Below are 17551 nucleotides of genomic sequence, written 5' to 3'. Positions count from 1 at the left end.
GCACAGTGAGGTTTACTGGGAGCCGTGCTGCTTGTAAAGTGTGACAGCAGCAGGAAGGAAGGACCTGCAACACTTCTCCTTCTCCTTCTTCTTTATACACTTGGGATGTATTAGTCTATCTTGATGTCACCTTCCCAGGATGTTCACTTGTGTGCAGGGTTGTCTGTGCCTGTAGAAATCCACCACCAGCTCTTTGGTCTTCTCAGCATCTTCTCAACATTTGTAAATATGAAAGCAGGATTACTGGCAGTGTTTGGCCATCTGTTTTTGTGTTGTAGTTTCAGCAGAGTGGACAAACCAGTTGGACAAGTGAAGGGCTGACCCGGAAAAACCACAACTCCCATGAACCCCTCTATGCCACTTGTGCGACGTGACGTCACGATGTCTGCAGCTTCCTCTGTGTTTGCTTTGTGCGGAGCGACGCGGAGATGTTCGGGAGGACGACAGAGCCCAGGTAACCTCAAACCTACGTCCTCCTACAATCATACAGCAGCAATACGGGTGTCTGTGCGAGAGAGGGAGTGGACGCTGAGAGTCAGTTAGCATCTTTGGCGCAGCAACGACACAGAGATGCTAACATTTGCAACTCGATTCTTACCGCAAATCGGTGAATTTAAGCTAACTGGGCTACCATTATCTGTGTATCTGTGGTTAATGTGGGGGTGTTGTTGAAGGGAATCATCAGCATGTTGCAGCACTGTGTTTATACACATCCAGGGGTTGGGTCTGGGTCATACTACAGCCTCAAACGACTGCCCTTCATGTCCGTCGGTCCTCTTTTGTGATACAAATGTTGTAAGCCCATTCATTCTGTGGTCTCCCAGCTGTCGCCATGTAGATAACAAAGCTGCTTCTTACCGCCTTCAAGAAAATCTACTTGTGTAAACAGCAGTCCAATAAGCTTAAATGATACTAATTTATTGTGTAGTTAGTATGTTTGGTCAGTATCCCAGTATATCCTGGTATACCTGTCACTGCGTTTCTTTGTGTCACCAGGTTTCTTAGAAACACATGAAAAAAGGGGCACTGGACAAGCCAAGAGGCAGGGAGCCATGCAGAGCCCGATCCAGTCGAACACAGGGCCAAACCCTGTGAACACAGCAACCACAGAGAAACCACTGGACACCGAGACTGAAGCTCAGCCAGCACAAAGTGAACCAGATGCACAAAAAGTGGAGAACAAATCAGCTGCTCCTGCTGAGACCGACACACCAGTCACACCACAGGAAAATGGGACACGGGCAGAAGCACCCGCGAGTGTGGCGGGTGCTCAGGCAGTGGGGAATGAGCCACTGCCTGAGCCCTCAGATAACACTGCAGGAATGGAGCTGGACTCTGCTTCAAAGCCAAATACTTCCATTGAACCGGTACCTGACATGAATACAAATCCTGGGTGTGATGGACAAAAGGAAAAGAAACAGGACGAAGGTGCTCGTGATGGTAGGAAATATGTTCCTTCCAAGAAGGCGATGGTAGATCCTCTGAAGATAGACATGTCAAAACATCTGGCTATGCCTCTCACATGTGAGTATTACTGTGTATATGTGTTGTTCTCTGTTACATCCCTCTCAACAGGGCTTGGGTTGAGACACCAGTTTGGTCCATTTATTTCAGTTCAGAACCAGGCACTATATATGAAAGTTAAAATATAACAGCACTCTGAGTCAAATTTCTTGTTAGAGAGGTTTAGAAGTTATGCAAATCCCAATTCCAATGAAGTTGGGATGTTTTATAAAACATAAAAAAAAAAAAAAGAATGATTACAATAATGAATACAATGATTTGCAAATCCTTTCCAATTTAGATTCAGTTGAATACACTACAAAGACAAAATATTTACTGTTCAAACTGATAAACTTTATTGTTTTTGTGCAGATATACTCTCATTTTGAACTGGATGTCTGCAACACGTTCCAAAATACCTGGGATGGGGGGCAACAAAAGACTGGGAAAGTTAAGGAATGCTTAAAAAAAACATGTTTGGAACATTCCACAGGTGAACCTGGTAATTGAAAATGGGTGAGTGCCATGATTGGATATAAAAGGAGCATCCCCGAAAGGCTCAGTCGTTCACAAGTAAGGATGGGGCGAGGTTCACCACATTGTGAACAACTGTATGAGCAAATAGTCTTACAGTTTAAGAACAACATTTCTCAACGTACAATTTCATCAGGATTTCATCATCTACAGTCCATAATTTCTTCAAAAGATTCAGAGAATCTGGAGAAATCTCTGCATGTATAAGAGGCTCCACTGCATTAAAAACCGACATCATTCTGTCAAGGATATTACCACATGGGCTCAGGAACACTTTGGTGTGTGTGGCACATTATGAAGCACAAAATATGACAGCGGAGGCCCCGGACTGTTGAGCAACTTAACTCATATATCAAGCAAGAAAGGGAAAAAAATTCCACCTACTATACTTCAACAATTAGTGTCCTCAGTTCCCAAACACTTGTTGAGAGTTGTTAAAAGGAAAGGTGATGTAACTCAGTGGTAAACATGCCCTTGTCCCAGCTATTCTGGAACGTGTGGCAGGCATCAAATTCAAAGTGAGTGATTATCTGCCCAAAAACAATAAAGTTTATCAGTTTGAACATTGAATATCTTGTATTTGTCTTAGTTCAATTGAATATAAGTTGAAAAGGAATTGCAAATCATTGTATTCTGATTTTATTTACATTTTATACAACATCCCAACTTCATTGGAATTGGGGTTTGTAGAAAATCTCAGTTCACGATTTGATACTGTGGGCATGGCAGTCTGCACAGTAAACAGGTACTACACCATTGGAAATCTACTGTATATTTTGACAGTAGTGTGGTGATTACTGCGATTTACTATGTTAGTTACTGTATTTTTTTTTACAGTAGCATATTGGTTCCTTTGTTTTTCAGCAGTAGTTGCAGTAGTGTGATTTCTATAGTAGCTGCTGTTTTTGGTTAAATACACAATACTACTTTAGTTGTACTAATTACTTGTGCACGATCATTATTGTGGAATTCATTTTTAACATGTGCTTTTGGAATAACACTGATGTTTTGTTTTACCATGCATACACATTATCAAGTTTGGCTAAACCTGTACAGTTAATAGTTTCTGGTGTTCAGTAGCAGCCAAACAAAGCACTGCAGGTTAGAGCTGGACTAATATTTTGGCTGGGCTGCCCCTGAGCAGTGATCACAGTTCCTCAAAATAAAACCCATTAAACAAGCTCTCATCAAAATGTTACTTCTTTATCCATTCATGAAATATATACCATATGTATGCACTTTTTTGTATTCTTTTTAAAAAAAACAAAACTATACAGTGTTTGTTTTTTGTGCCAGATTGCTGATAAAATACATTAATTCAAAAGTGTAACAATGATGCAAGATTCTGTCATTGTAGTCACAACTCTGTGGTCTCTCTTAATGTCCCGCCCACAACAATATCTGATTGGTTACATGTCACAAGTAAAAGCCTATCAGCACTGAAAAATCTGAATCTACAAAGTGACTCAAGCTATCAAATGAATATAATGGAGTAGAAGTATAAATTGGCAGACAATGTTGAGACAAGTAAAATACCCAAAAATTGTATTTTAATAGTAATTAGTTACATTGTATCACTGGTTATGCTAAATGTTGACACTATTTATTTAATTTTTATATATTTAGTTTTAGCTCTTATGTACATTATATTTGTTCCAGATATCAGTCATTGGTCTCCTTGATTACAAATGATCTGTATCATATCTGTAGCGTATCCATCAATCCCTGTCTTGCTGGTAAGGGGAAGTTATAGACATGGTGGGGTCTCCTTTGGCTAAGGGTTTTGTGTGTTAACTTTATGAAGCTACCCATCTGTTTCTAAAGTCACCATATTTACCTAAGTTTTTTTTGTGCAAGCCTTTATGCTTTCTACAAGTATTTTCCTTTATTCTAAGAATATGGCTGCATATAAATCACATATACAAATTACCCCCCTCCTGTCTTGTTTCCCTCCAGCATCTCAGCTCTCCCTGCAGTGTATGGAGTGCCACATAATCTTCAGTGACCACAAGAGCAAAGAGCGTCATCTCAAGTTGAGCCACCCAGCAGAATATGAACATTGCATACTGAGAAATGCCCTTTTTGCTTGCTATGTCTGCGACCGCCACTTCACGAACTCCACAGAGCTTATGGCCCACCAGAAAGCCCACACAGAGAAGAACCCCTTTAAGTGTCCAATCTGCAGCCAGGCCTTCAACAAATCATCTGAGCTCACCTCTCATAAAAAGATTCATTTTGGCTTGGATGGGTATGCCTGTACCGATTGTGGCAAACCCTGCAAAACCATGACACTGCTTAAGTATCACCGCCGCACACACACTGGAGAGAGGCCGTATGTTTGCAAGGAGTGTGGAAAGAGATTCACCATGTCCAAAGCTCTGCAGAAGCATATAGAGTCACACTTGCCAGAGAGAGGTGAACGAAATGGCGAAGAAACCACAGTTAAAGCACAAGTTAAGAAAGATGATGGTAAGAAAAAAAAGAATTGATTTCATGGTTGTCTTATCATTTTGCATTTTAAAATGGTAACCTACATTTAAAATACAGTATGTGCAGCATGGCCGTAGGGATGAAACAAGTTGGTCTGTCTCTCGGTCAGTCCACAACTTTGGTTCAGACTGAGGTGTCTCAAAAACTATTCGATACATTTCCATGAGAGATTGACATGGTAATCAATTGTATTGATTTTGTTGATCTTCTTCCATTTCTTCCAACACAGACCTGAGGTTCACATGTATGTTTCTGAGCACAATGTCTAGATTCATTCTAGTAAAAATTTAAATTAGTTAACTATTTTTATAAAACTAGATATACCGCAATACATATGTTTCTTCCTTTTATTATTTTTAGGTTCTTCTCAAAAGTATCCTTGTTCTGTATGCAAGGCCACCTTCAAGAGTACCAAGACACGGCTACATCACATGAAAACGAAGCACAAGGTGTTGCCTGCTGCAGGCAGTAATGCCCTCCAAGGTACACCCATCATAACTCCAATATCCATTTACCAGCCAGCGCTACTACAGGTGGAACCGAATGGACCTCTCCAAAAAGTTGATGCTAATATTGACACAGAGCAGATTCGCAGACTTATTGAATCTTTAGGAAATGTGCAGAAAGTGAACCAAGTTGTCATACTGGGGCAAGTGCCACCTCATGCCCCACCACTGGAAGTGCAACAAACATCACAGCTGGCAGAACCAGTGAATCTCAATCTCAATCCACCACAAATAGATTTTATGGGACTGAAACAGACAGAATTTAAGACAGTTGAATTGGACCCTTCAGACAACACATGTGATCCAATGGAACAAACAATTATACTGGAACCTATTACCCCAGATGGACAGTTGGAAAACCCATCTTTCTCAGAGCTGGGTTCCCAGATAGCAGCAGGTGAAAATATAGAGCTAACACTTGTTCAGACTGAGCAAACAGAGAGACCTGGGGAAGGGGTGACGCATCAAATTCTTCACCAACCCGATATTGGTGTGATTCAGCCTGATCCTATGGATCAAATAGCTTGTCAGAATGAAGACGATATCCTCAAACAAAACCTAGAGCAAACAGTCATATTAGAACTTACCCCTGCCTTGATACCAACTGATGAACTGGAACAATCCCAAACTATGCCACAAAGTGATATCCTGTCCTCTCTTGTAGCAGTCACTGAATTTGAGAAGACTCCTGATCATGCTCCATATCAGAGTGCAATAGTTGAGCAGGAGAGGAGCCTGTCAGTCCAACCACTTTCACATACAGTTGAGTTGGAGCTGACACCGTTATGTAAAGAACAACGGGACCTTCCACCTTGCCCGTTTGTTCCACCAGACACACTTACACAAACTCAAAACGAATCCAAAACTAATGGCAAAGAAGAGGTTGATTCACCGATGCAAATGGTAAGTCTGGATCAGCTTCACCCTGGGATGGAAGGAGCCGCACCACACGAGATTCAGGAAAGGGCTGAACAAGAACCACTTGAACAAGACCCATCTGAGAAATTGCTGGGAGTTAGCAGGGAAGATCAGAAGCAGGTGGAGGACCCATCCAAAGTAGAGGACCAATCTGCTAAAGAAGAGGCTCCGTCAAAACTAGAGACAAAGCAGGTGCCACAGATCTCAGAATTACCTGTAAATGTGATGTCAGCTCAAGAACTGGTGAAAGTGCGGAAAAGAAAGCCAGCCAGGACGTTTATCTTTCAAGGATATATGCAAGAACTAGTGAGATCCAAACGCAAGGAAGATTTACAAATTGATGCGCAGCCTGCCAAACGCCAAAGAACCAGAAAGTCTCATCTTGTTGTTAAATTTGGCCCACAAAGCAAAGACAAGAAAAACAAGAGACAGAAGAAGCCATCACAGCAGCGTCAACCAATGCAGGAAGATGTGATAAGAGGTAAAACACCAACAAGAAACCTCTCAGAAAAAAAACTGCCATCGCAGAAAAGGGGAAGAAAAGGAAAAAAGGACAAGAAAGCAGGACATTTGATATCTACCAATGAAATGAAATCACCATCCACACTGGAGCCTACCCAACAAATCAAAGAGGATACAAGGAAAAATAAACTGAAAAAGCAGAAAGAAGTGGTCACAAAGGCTGTGACTCATACAAGTGAGCACAAAACTGAAGCCTCGCCTGTTTTGAAAAAGAACAAGCAAGCAAAAGTAATGCAAAAAGATCAGCCTAAGAATGCAAAGGATGGGAAGCAAAGGAAAAACCTGGCAAGACAGGAAAAAGAAAAGACTAACATAGCTTTAGCAGAGATACCTGGCCCAAACACAACACAAGACGTTCTACTTCTACTGAAAGGTCATAAACAGCCCCAACTAAAAGTTTACAAGTTGGACACTTCAAAGGCATCAGCCCAGACACAAGACACTACCGCTCATGAGTCCCAAACAATGTCCCAACAGAGCAAGGACAACAGACTCAAACATCCAACAAGTGAGTCTACAAATCATTTCACAGCAGGAGGTAAGAAAAAAGGAGGAAGACCCAAAAAACCCCAGAAAGCGCTTTCAATGTTGTCCTCACTACAGGTTTCCCATCAACCACCTGAGACACTGCCCACCAGGCCAAAGACCACTAGAAAACGTAAAGCTTCCTTGAGAGTGGAGACTGAAGGTGTGATAACCTCTCATTCCAAGCGTGCCTTAGAGTGTAAGGACTGCGGAGAGAGATTTGGTGAAGTCTCATCCCTTCAGAAGCACAAGGCAATGGTCCACATTGTAGAGAGTCCCGGTCTCACTTACACTAATGGAAACATCTTTGAAGGCGTCTCCAGTTTGGATCTTTACCAGCTTCCAAAACAGCATGATAAGGTTGGTGGGGTGATGAACAGTGCTGCTGACTGGGATACTGAGCCTGAGATAGGAGAGATGGCATTAGACGACAGAGAGCGAAGTGTTTCTTTTCCATCTTTGATTCCATCCCCTTCTTTGCCCATTCCTCCTTCAGATGTTGAAATGAGTGCCTATGAAGATAAGGGTGAAGGTAAAACAGGAACAGATTATCAACATCATACCTCTCCAGAGGTACACTCACCATCTGATCAAATGAAAAGCAGTGAGATTCCTACAAATTTCATATCTGAATATCCTTTAAATATTACTAGTAAGACAGAGATTTCAGAGACAGGAGAACTTTTGACACCTAATAAGGAGACACAAGAAGAAGGTACCCAGAAGAATTCCAGCTCTGAGGCTGAAGTTCAGGGCTCCACAAGTGAAGACATGAAAGAGGATTTACTTCTTGACGTAAATTTAGTAACTGTTGGAGAGCAAAATGAGAGAGATGATCCAACTTCTCATGATGATACTGTTTCCCAAAATGAATCAAATGAAACCTGTAATTCCAAGGATGGAATCACTGGGCGAGTAAGTAATGAAACTGGAAACAGTCTAACTTCACAGACAGTGTCATGCTCCACTCATGAAATAGAGATCAAAGAAGAAGAGGAAGAAATCTTAGTCCAGAAGAAAAAAGAAGGAGGGAAAGTAGCTCTTGCAAGGAATGCTCCAAAGGGTAGGAAAAAAGGAACAGGTCATCTAAATAGGGACATGATATCAAAGAGAGTTTCAGTTGGAGATACCGTCAGAGGAACCGAGTTGGAGAAAGACCAGGAAGACTGTCAGGTAGTTTATGAAAAGAATCCTGTCACCTCTGATTCAGAAATGATTGATGCAGGTGAGAACAGGACAAAGACCTCACAAGTTCCAGAGACTATTGATGGTGAGGCCAACATAGCTACTGCTCCTTCCTCGTGTTTGGCCTCTATGACCTCTACAATACAGGAATCTCCTGATGCTCAAGTCGTGTTTGAGCTGGAGTCGGTTACCACTAGTGTTGAGGGTGTAATGAATGAAAGAGGACCACAGGAAGGAGAGGAACAAGACAGGGACCAGTCTCCAGGCATCATACTTGAGAAGTTCCTCTCCTCAAGACAAAGAGCAACTGCTGACGAGGAGCTTTGCCTGATGACAGCACAGGTCAATCAACAACGGGTGAGATGCTAATTGTACCTACTAATAGTTTGCATTAACAACAAATAATGAATTCAACATGCAAACTTTGTTTTTCATTTGTTGCAATTTGTTTTTATTCTAGGGTTTGGATGGGATCGCTGAAAATGAGGTACAAGTCCTTGCACGCCAGGAGATCAAGGTTGAAGAGAACATCTCAGATCCACTGCTGCCTGTAGCCACCTGTCAAAGTAGACAGAGTGCAGCCATGCAGCCACAGCACCATCGTGATATAAGGACTGTTCTGGTGAAGGAGGAGACCACTCTCATGCTGAATGAGGTTCAGGCTGAGGAGGGCAGCGGACACATCCGATGGAACGTTGAGCCTGTCAATGAAAACACCTCTAGTCCACGTGAGTGTTAGCCCACACTGTAGTGGGTACATTAATATGGTACTATTTCAACATTGTGGGAAATGTGATTATTGTCTTTCTCTCTGGGAGTTAGGTAAGAAAATCATCACCACTCACATGTCTGTGAAGCATGTATGAGCTATAGCCAGCTGCTGTCCCTGGGCAGGTAGACATGGAACAGAAGTAAGGGTAAACAACTGACTTGGCTCTTCCGAGAATTTAAAAATAATCCTTCTAACACCCAAGCCTTTCTTATTAACTCACTATATGTTTAAAACATACACAATAAGGGATAAAGATATGCCAGTTTAAGGCTTAAACCATTTCCAGTTCTTCGGGAGTCGCATGCAACAACAGTTGACTGCAGTGACTTCCTGAGTCTTGCTGCCATTGACAAGTAAACAGAAAACACGGGGCGCCGTTTAGCTCAGTTGGTAGAACGGGTGTCCCATGTCCAGAGGCTTTGTCCTCACTGCAGCAGCCCCAGGCGGCTGTTCTATCAATAAAGCCATATAAAGGCCAAAAAATACTTGGCCTTTGTGGTTTCAAACTTGGATGTTTTTGGCTTTGTCCTTTTAGTCATAGAGAGTGGAGAAACAACAAGTGACTGTCATGTCTCCCCTGAGTTCAACACAAGCCAGTGTATCTTCTACCCAGTGAAGGAGGAGGAGAGGGAGGTGCTTCTGGGAGCTGCTCAGACCAACAGTGGGGACTTAACCACTGGGACATCCACTGATGCTATGCAGACAGAACATCAAGTGACAGAATGTGATTTAGGTGAGTCATTGTCGTTTCCGGTGATAATCCCCTCTGTTTTTATGAAAGATGATAGGAAGACCATTATTTTAATGTTGAATCTTTTCCCAGCAGATGAAGGGAGCCATTCTGACTACCAGGAAATGAGAGTCAGAGGACTGTTATCAGAACCAGGGGTCAGTGACTTTCCAGATGGACAAGGTTTGTTTTCTATTTTTAAATGACCAGTATTTGTAGTTTCTTGATCAACATGTTGAAGCTATTGATGAGAAATGGTCACCATAAATCATACTTAATATAATAATTGATCTTCCAGTTGAGGTAGAGCATCCACCAGATATCCAAGAGTTTCTCCTCCAGAGTTCAGATGAAGAGGACGTGGGTGGGTTCGAATTGTCTGATCCTCAGCTTGACTCAGAAGCAGAAGTGATGGTCTTTTTCTACAAGAACCAAACAGACGGCACAAGTCAACCAGATGGAAGGTCACAAAAGTACAATACATCTTTCACACCTTACAAACAACAAAAAACTTTTGCTAAACAATTGCTAGCTTTTGCACTGTGTATGGTTCTCACTCATGTTGTGCTCATGATATTTTTTTTTTTTCATTTTATCCCTTAGTTTGCCAACTTCAACAAGTCAGCTCCAAACACCAATAGAGGAAAACAGGACAAAGGAGCCCATTGATTACTTCTCCAAATATTTTGGTTGGGATACCTGGGTAGAAATTGGCAGCTGCACAAACAAACTGACTAACATGCCCAGCCCTGTCACAGCCAGAGAGGTTGCACAGTTTGTTGGGATCCACATTGCAATGGGAACATTAAAGGTTTGTGCTCAGTTGTGACCCCTCTCTCGAAGGTTGACTGTTAGTTTGACAGGAAACCACTAAAAGCTTTTTTTCTCTCTTGATATTTTTCAGTTTCCCAGTGCGAGGCTGTACTGGGAGGACTTGACTAAGGTGCCCTTGATTGCTGACGCCATGTCACTGTCCCGCTTCTTGGAGCTATCTCGTAGGTTGAAGCTTGCTTCTCCTGTGAAGGATCAAGTCAACAGTAATGCTCTGGAAGGAACCCATGAATGTGACTTGCAAAATGCACAGCATGGTAAAAAACCCTCAAACAGTCACTGTGACATTTCTCAGCATGATGATGGGCAAAGGCAAGGGGACACTCCTGATGACCCGAATAGTTCAAAAACACAGACTGATCCCCTGTGGAAGGCTCAGCCATTATTGCGCCGTTTCAAAGAAGGATGCCAGTCGTTAGGACGAGATGGTCATTATGCGGTTGACCAATATCAGCTTCCTTTGACTGGGAAAATACACAATAAGAAACCCTCTCTCCACTGTACTACATTAATTGGATTTAGCGGTTTGCTCTTACACGTGGATCTTAAAATGGGTCTAGCCAGCAAAGAAGATGCTGTAGAAAAAATGGTCCCCAAAGGTAGCATGGTGTTTCTTTGCAAACAGGAACTCTCCACTCCTGCTATGCTCGAGCGGCTGTTAGTTGCTGGAGTTCACGGTGCGGGCAGGGTGGGCGGAGCCCGAGGACAGATCGGAGATGAGTTTGTAAGCTCAGATGGGAAGCTGATGTTACGCAGGTCACACTGTGGCTTCATACTTTCTACGGCTGGGAACGGCCAGATGAACATGTCTTCACTCATTGACAACTTCGAGAAGGCCCAGATGTCGGCTCACCTCAACAGAGAGCTGCTGAATCTTTACACCATCCCTCTCACTGCCTCGGCCCCAACCTGCTGGCCTCAAGCGGTGCTCTGGTACCTAACAGATCTGGCCTTGGTCAACTCCTGGCTCCTGTACAGACAGGATCACAGAGCAGCAACTGCACCTTTCACTCTCATGGCCTTTAGACTGGAGGTGTCCAAGGCTTTGATCCTTTCCAGTGGCTCAGACACCCAAGACTCAGTCCCCCCTCAACCCCCCTCCGAGAAGGCCAACAGAACAAGTGAAACACCCAATCCAAAGCTGGTGGAGGAAAGTCCTCTGCCGGATGCAGCCACACGGTACGACGGTTCAGGCCACTGGCCCGAGCAGCTTGGGGAGGGAGAGGGCGGCAGGTGTCGTTTTGGGGACTGTCAAAGAACGTCTCGAGTCTTATGCCTTAAGTGCTGTGTCTTTCTTTGTATCTCACGCAACCACAACTGTTTTTTAAATTTCCATAATCAAGGAAGTTTGGGGAAGGACTAGTGTCCACTACAGTCTACTTCACCCTTATTATTCAACATTTTGCATTCTAGTTTAGAATGTAACTGTGCTGTTGGTGTAAGTCAACCCAGCTAATCAAAAAATGGAAGTATCTGCTTTGTCCTTACAAATTTTCCATGATGCCTATGCTTCGTTGTTGTTTTGTAGGATTATTGTGCTGCAGTTGTAAAAAAAAAACAAAAAAAAAACAAACAACCTAAATGCTTTGTGATGTGGCTTAGAATGTCATGAGCACGTGTAAAAATGAATTTGCCTTCAAAAGGAAATGTAAAAAAAAAACATACTCATAGCATACATGATTTTTGACACAATGTTTTTTTACTATTTATTTTAAACTGAACTCATTCACATTCTATAATGAGCTTGTTTTGCTCTATGAAGTTGACGGTATCCAATTTCAGAAAACAATAAAAGAGAAAAGAAAGAGAAAAGAAATACACACATCGTTTTTGTTGTTTTTTTATTTGAAAACTAAAGATAAATGTTGACACAATACACCTCTTTGACAGCTGACATTTTTATGTAGAGTGGTTGATTTATAGTCCCATTGCACAAAGGCAGTGAAAATCCTAAATACAATGTAAAAATACAGTTTACATTTTTTTTTATATTTACATACACATATTCCTATAGATACATTAGCTAATAGTTACCACAGAAATAACAGAGAGCATGGTACACCTAGTGGAAAATGGTGCAAATAAGTTAGAAATAGACTTCAAATGTTGGGGCAAGTTTGTGTTTCTGGTCTATGGTATATTTAATATAAAGGTGATCTAGTATAAAACGATGCATGGACCTCCTGACAGAAGGATGTAAACATACTACAGCACTGACTGAGAATAACGAATCTCACCAAGTTGTTTTGGGTCACGTGACATAGATCAACCATAGATTCAGGCTGAATAGAAAAGGTGGTAAGTTCAAATCCATGGTCGTTAATGTGTAGCTGTCCGCTTAAGACGTGTGACAGAGCAGACTTTAGAGTAAACAGTTAATAAACGAACAAGGGTGACAACATTAAAAAGAACAAAAAAAACAAAACAATATTTAATCACAAGGCTGTTACCCTGTAGAACTTTTGAAATCATGTGTTTCGTTTTAATTACTGTTCTGCGGGTTATTCCTGCAGTCACCACGACACAAGCTGCTCCTCTGTTTGTCTTCAGAGGGCTTCATATTTGAATATTTTCTGATGTCTGAACATCAGTAGCGAGGGCTCCTCCAGCGGCAGCCATCTTAGTTGTACCAACGGCTGCCACAACCATACACCAGGAAGTGTCCGATCTATCCGTTCTACTTCTGTGGGGTCAACTCTCCCAGTCAAACTACCTTCAAAGAGCGGTTAGAGGTAACGTGAACGTCTTCTCAATTTTGTATTTGTATTTTTAACTCGTTGGCTATAGGTGCATATACTGACTTACTCCATATCGGTACACAGCAAATGCACGCAAGCGCCAAAAAATGAGTTAAAACTTGGTGTGTGAAAAGGCAGGAAAAGTCTTCGATCCTCTTTGAATGGCAGCCAGTGTTGTTAGCGCTAACGAGTAGCTAGCTGACGCTAGCCCGCTCGGTGGCCTGATACTTTATTATTAGCGTTAGCTACGTGCACATACATTAAACTGAAGCAGTGTCGTTTTACTGAAAGCGGTTCCAGTTCATCATCTAGACTTGTTAAGTATTTCTAATCAGCGAGGTGTTTGTCGGATGGTTTTGTATGCTTGCATTGAGCTAGTTAGCTTAGCGAGCGGCCTTAAAGGCAGCAGCGTAACGTTAGCCAGGATGAGCTGAAACTTGAGTGATTCCTGAGGGGAAACTGGGCTAATAGATAAACAACCCTCAGGCTAAGTACATTGTGGTTTCTACAGACACATTTGTTTTTTTTACAGCTCCCTCAGCCTGACTAGTAGGGGAAATATTTGTATAGTGTCATCTGTTGAACATGAATCTATGCGTATGTAACGATATTCATAGGATTATAGCAATGTTATCTCCTCGCTGTCAACCAAACTGCTGCTATTTCCACCTGATATGTGACTGGACTTTAATTCTGACTTTGCTCCTGCGCTGCTTAATTGAATCCAGGAAGGTTGTTGTGAGCGATCAGGATGGACTCTGAGATTTTGAACATAGAGGAGATAGTGATGGGTCGGGGACTACCAGATCCACCTCCTGAAGTTCCTCCTGAAAAACCAGCAGAACCATACAAACCCATCACTTTGAATGGACCTCCTGCACCCCCTGTTCAGCCCTGTAAGTGGCACAGTGATCACAACTTTATCTCAGTTCACTGAAAGCAATTTAAAGATTATTGTTGTCTTTGTATGACCCTAATTAATCTTCTCCTGTCTTTCCAGACCAGCATGAAAATCTGCAGTGTTTCCAGTGCTTCATCACGTTCTGCAGTGCCAAAGCCAAGGAGAGGCATATGAAGAAGAGCCACCGGGAAGAGTATAAGCAACAGCTTCAGCAGGTAAGCCTCAAAATGTCAGCTCATGCAATTTAGTAGGAATGGTGTCAGTGTCAAGCTAATACATTTTTCTGATTTATACATTAGATGCTTTGCTTTTTATTTTTGTATACACAATCTGTTGTTAACACTATATGCTGACACTGAGTGTTGTATGGTCTTTCATAATCAGATTGATGCGTCATCAGTGTCTGTTGCCTCTCACCCCTTTCAATTTTACTCCAGTTGTCTAAGGTACTCAGATACTTAATGAAGCAGGCTTCTTATGATTAAGGCACTTTTTATTAAAGATAAATAAATCAGAATTCTTTCATTTCAGCTTTTAAATGTGAATATATTCTGTGTTCTTTACTCCTCTATGACAGTAACTTCAGTATCTTTGGGTTGCAAACAAAACTTGTGCTTTGAAACACTGATCTATGTTTTTTCACCATTTTCTGATATTTCCCCATATTTAACCAAACAACTAATAAATAAAGACAGTACTTGTCAGATCAGTTAATGACGAAAATAGCTGTTAGGTGCAGCCCTTCACTGTTGAAATATTTTTATAGTGTTAGTTGTCAGGAACCCAAGACAATTACTTGTCCTTGGCGTATAAGGTGAAACTGATGTAATTGGGTTTCACTTTTTACAAGTTCTTGCTCTGGACTTGTTCTAACTTTGGCTCCTCTTTTTTGTGTCTTCCCAGGGAAACACACTGTTCACATGCTATGTGTGTGACCGCACATTTCTGTCATCTGAGGAACTGACACAGCACCAGCCAACACACAGCAAGGACGACAAGCCCTTCAAATGTGTCCACTGCAAGGAGAGCTTCAAGACCTTTTCTGAAGTGAGTATAAAGTGAAAGTAGATTTTTTTTTTTTTTTAAATTCAAATTCAAATTCAGAATTCAAACTTAGTAACACCATGAATGCCAAAGTTGAAATGTAAAAAAACATTCCAGCTTTTGCTTAATGTTCCTTTTTAACTTCTCATCCTCATAGCTCACAGCCCATAGAAGACAGGTGTGTCCAGAGAAACAGTTGGTATGTAAAGATTGCAATGAAACCTTCCGGAGTGCTGGACTGCTGCGTACTCATCGCCTGACCCAGCATCCTCGCCCAGATGTAGAGACTGCAGAACAGCCGGAGGACCCTGCGAAAACCCACCGCTGTAAGAAGTGTGGTCAGGGCTTTGAAACAGAATCAGAGCTGATAGTGCACCAGGAGTCAGCTGAAGGTCAGCAATGCAACGGCACTGCTTCATCCAACAAGAAACGCGGAAGGCCTACCAAAGCTGAAGATGTGGCAGCTGCTGAGAAAAAGGGAAAGCGGAAAAAGAAGGATGAGGCAGAAGTGTCTGAAGAGGCAGTGAAGGTTAGCAGCACAGCAGAGTCGGCAGTAGCACCTCCGGCAGAGGAAAAGGGAAAAGCAGTCGGAGCAAAGCGAGGTCGTCCTTCTAAAGCTGCAGCAAATTCAGAAACGGAAAACAAGAAAAGTCCCGAGGATGACGGTCAGTCTCTGGGAAAGGAGAAGAAAGCTAAAGCAGATCCTGTCACGTCCCGTCAGCACCCCTGTCCCGAGTGTGACCTCATGTTCCCTGGCCTAATTCAGCTTCGCGCTCACAAGAAGGAGAAACACACCCCGCGGAAAGCCCATCCCTGCGAGGAATGTGAAGAGAGCTTTGCCCGTCCAGAGCAGCTGGAAGCTCACATGTCGCGTGCTCATGCTGTGGGCCGCTTCGCCTGTCAAACCTGTGGGAAGAGCTTTGGTCGCGAGCGCACCTTGAAAGCTCACGAGAAAAGCCACCCAGAGGAAAAACCCGAAAACCCAAGTGCAAAGAGATAATTGAGACATGGGGACTTTGGAGAAAGAGTATGGTTTTTGAAGATTTTAGTCAGGAATTGTCCTTTTTCTTTTAACATTGGAGATCTGATTCTCCCAAATATGGTTTCAGACGAGTTTGGAATGGTTTTGAGAATGACATTTTAGCAAGTCTTGGATTTAAAGTTGAGTTTTGATTTTGAGCTGTTGAAATTTTGGACAAACAGACACATCTCCTTAATTGACTAACCAAATGTTGTTAAATCGATGAATTACACCCTTTGTCAAAAACAATAGTTTATTTGTAAAAACAAACTGTTTTGATTAACTTTTTAAATGATTTGTTTCAGTTTTTTTTAAGCTTGAAATGCGTGTGGTGTGAATTTATTACTTTGTCTTTGAGTTGTTCGACTCACTTTGTGGTTAAAACAGAAATGTTTTTTATGTTTTTTTTTTTTTTCCTCTTGTTTTTTCAAAACTGATTGGGTAAGTACATACTTTGAAGCATAATAGATGCCTAGTAGAGATACTATGTTTGAATGTTTAGACAGTTTGTCAAAAGAAATGTGTAATGTACAGCTTCTGGTTCATATTTTTGCATTTTTTACACTTAATATTTTGATTATGTTCCTTTCTAAATTAAGTCTCATTGAGGAAGAATTTTAAAATAACCCGATTATGTTCTGCTAAAAATGTATTTTGGCTAAGTGCTCCAGATTCGATGTGGAGTGTTTGGCATGTGGGCAGAAATGATCCACTATAATCCTGATTTATCTTTTCACTTACTAGAATAATACTTCATGTCTTAGACATTTCTTAAATGGAACTCATGGCTCTTTAATGCTATAGAGTCCCATAAGGAACTGTGTATATCATGTGTTATTCACTGATTGGATTGTTTCTCTTCCCCACTGCAATGTGTCTGGACACTGCAAAAATGTAATAAAACATGCTGTCCCAAGGGAGGCTGCTGAAGAAATAACCTGCCTTTTTGTATTTGTTCTCACTTCTAATGCAGGAACCAGACAAGTGTTCCCGTATTTTGTGTGATGAACCATTGATTGAGACCCTTAACATGGACTACATACCGGATAAGATTTTTCTGCCAAACGGTGTAACTGAAAAAGGCTGAATCAAATTTTTGTTAGGTTGTATGCAAGGCTGGCAGTACTTCAGTTATGTCTAATTCAAATTTGAATACAATTCTTGCATACTTTGTCATAGAAATGGGAATTTTTATGCTCACCTGAATACAAGAGTTGAAATAAGATGAATGTGCACATAGGGTTTCTAACACCCTTTGGAAATAATATACTAAATTAGCGAACAGGAAGACAGCATCAGACAGCGTTCAATCAGCAAAGTAAGGGATACTA

At 41.8% G+C, this 17551-nt stretch overlaps 2 protein-coding genes across 6 annotated transcripts; both read left to right on the top strand.

The window, feature by feature from the left end:
• The first annotated feature begins 328 nt into the window (after window positions 1-328).
• On the top strand, window positions 329-12336 carry LOC119005878. 3 transcript variants are annotated; one of them, XM_037073944.1, is made up of 10 exons: window positions 329-454; window positions 997-1524; window positions 3994-4506; window positions 4888-8540; window positions 8644-8911; window positions 9491-9688; window positions 9782-9868; window positions 9984-10158; window positions 10289-10496; window positions 10590-12336. In XM_037073944.1, exons 1-10 carry the CDS (start codon window positions 343-345, stop codon window positions 11877-11879), a joined length of 7032 nt encoding a protein of 2343 aa, XP_036929839.1. In that variant the 5' UTR covers window positions 329-342; the 3' UTR covers window positions 11880-12336. The 3 variants fall into 3 exon arrangements, with proteins under 3 accessions (XP_036929839.1, XP_036929840.1, XP_036929838.1); XM_037073945.1 differs by having other exon boundaries at window positions 9779-9868; window positions 9984-10149; XM_037073943.1 differs by having other exon boundaries at window positions 9779-9868.
• Window positions 12337-12910: 574 nt separating this feature from the next.
• Window positions 12911-17157, top strand: znf576.2 (zinc finger protein 576, tandem duplicate 2). 3 transcript variants are annotated; one of them, XM_037073946.1, is made up of 5 exons: window positions 12911-13248; window positions 13983-14150; window positions 14255-14370; window positions 15059-15202; window positions 15357-17157. In XM_037073946.1, exons 2-5 carry the CDS (start codon window positions 14006-14008, stop codon window positions 16197-16199), a joined length of 1248 nt encoding a protein of 415 aa, XP_036929841.1. In that variant the 5' UTR covers window positions 12911-13248; window positions 13983-14005; the 3' UTR covers window positions 16200-17157. The 3 variants fall into 3 exon arrangements, with proteins under 3 accessions (XP_036929841.1, XP_036929842.1, XP_036929843.1); XM_037073947.1 differs by lacking the exon at window positions 12911-13248 and adding an exon at window positions 13276-13388; XM_037073948.1 differs by lacking the exon at window positions 12911-13248 and adding an exon at window positions 13281-13376.
• The last annotated feature ends 394 nt before the right edge of the window (window positions 17158-17551 follow it).

The sequence above is a fragment of the Acanthopagrus latus genome, chromosome 17, assembly GCF_904848185.1.
Source record: "Acanthopagrus latus isolate v.2019 chromosome 17, fAcaLat1.1, whole genome shotgun sequence".
Classification (NCBI taxonomy): Eukaryota; Metazoa; Chordata; class Actinopteri; order Spariformes; family Sparidae; genus Acanthopagrus; species Acanthopagrus latus.
This window is presented reverse-complemented; position numbering and strand designations above follow the sequence as displayed.

Bases quoted from the DNA above. Each gene is read 5' to 3' on its own strand.
- LOC119005878 (XM_037073943.1), top strand. From the start codon at position 343: ATGAACCCCTCTATGCCACTTGTGCGACGTGACGTCACGATGTCTGCA. The intron at 9,689-9,778 runs GTGAGTCATTGT...ATCTTTTCCCAG, and splicing joins AGTGACAGAATGTGATTTAG to CAGATGAAGGGAGCCATTCT. The intron at 10,497-10,589 runs GTTTGTGCTCAG...GATATTTTTCAG, and splicing joins TTGCAATGGGAACATTAAAG to TTTCCCAGTGCGAGGCTGTA.
- znf576.2 (XM_037073946.1), top strand. From the start codon at position 14,006: ATGGACTCTGAGATTTTGAACATAGAGGAGATAGTGATGGGTCGGGGA. The intron at 14,371-15,058 runs GTAAGCCTCAAA...GTGTCTTCCCAG, and splicing joins ATAAGCAACAGCTTCAGCAG to GGAAACACACTGTTCACATG. The intron at 15,203-15,356 runs GTGAGTATAAAG...TCATCCTCATAG, and splicing joins GCTTCAAGACCTTTTCTGAA to CTCACAGCCCATAGAAGACA.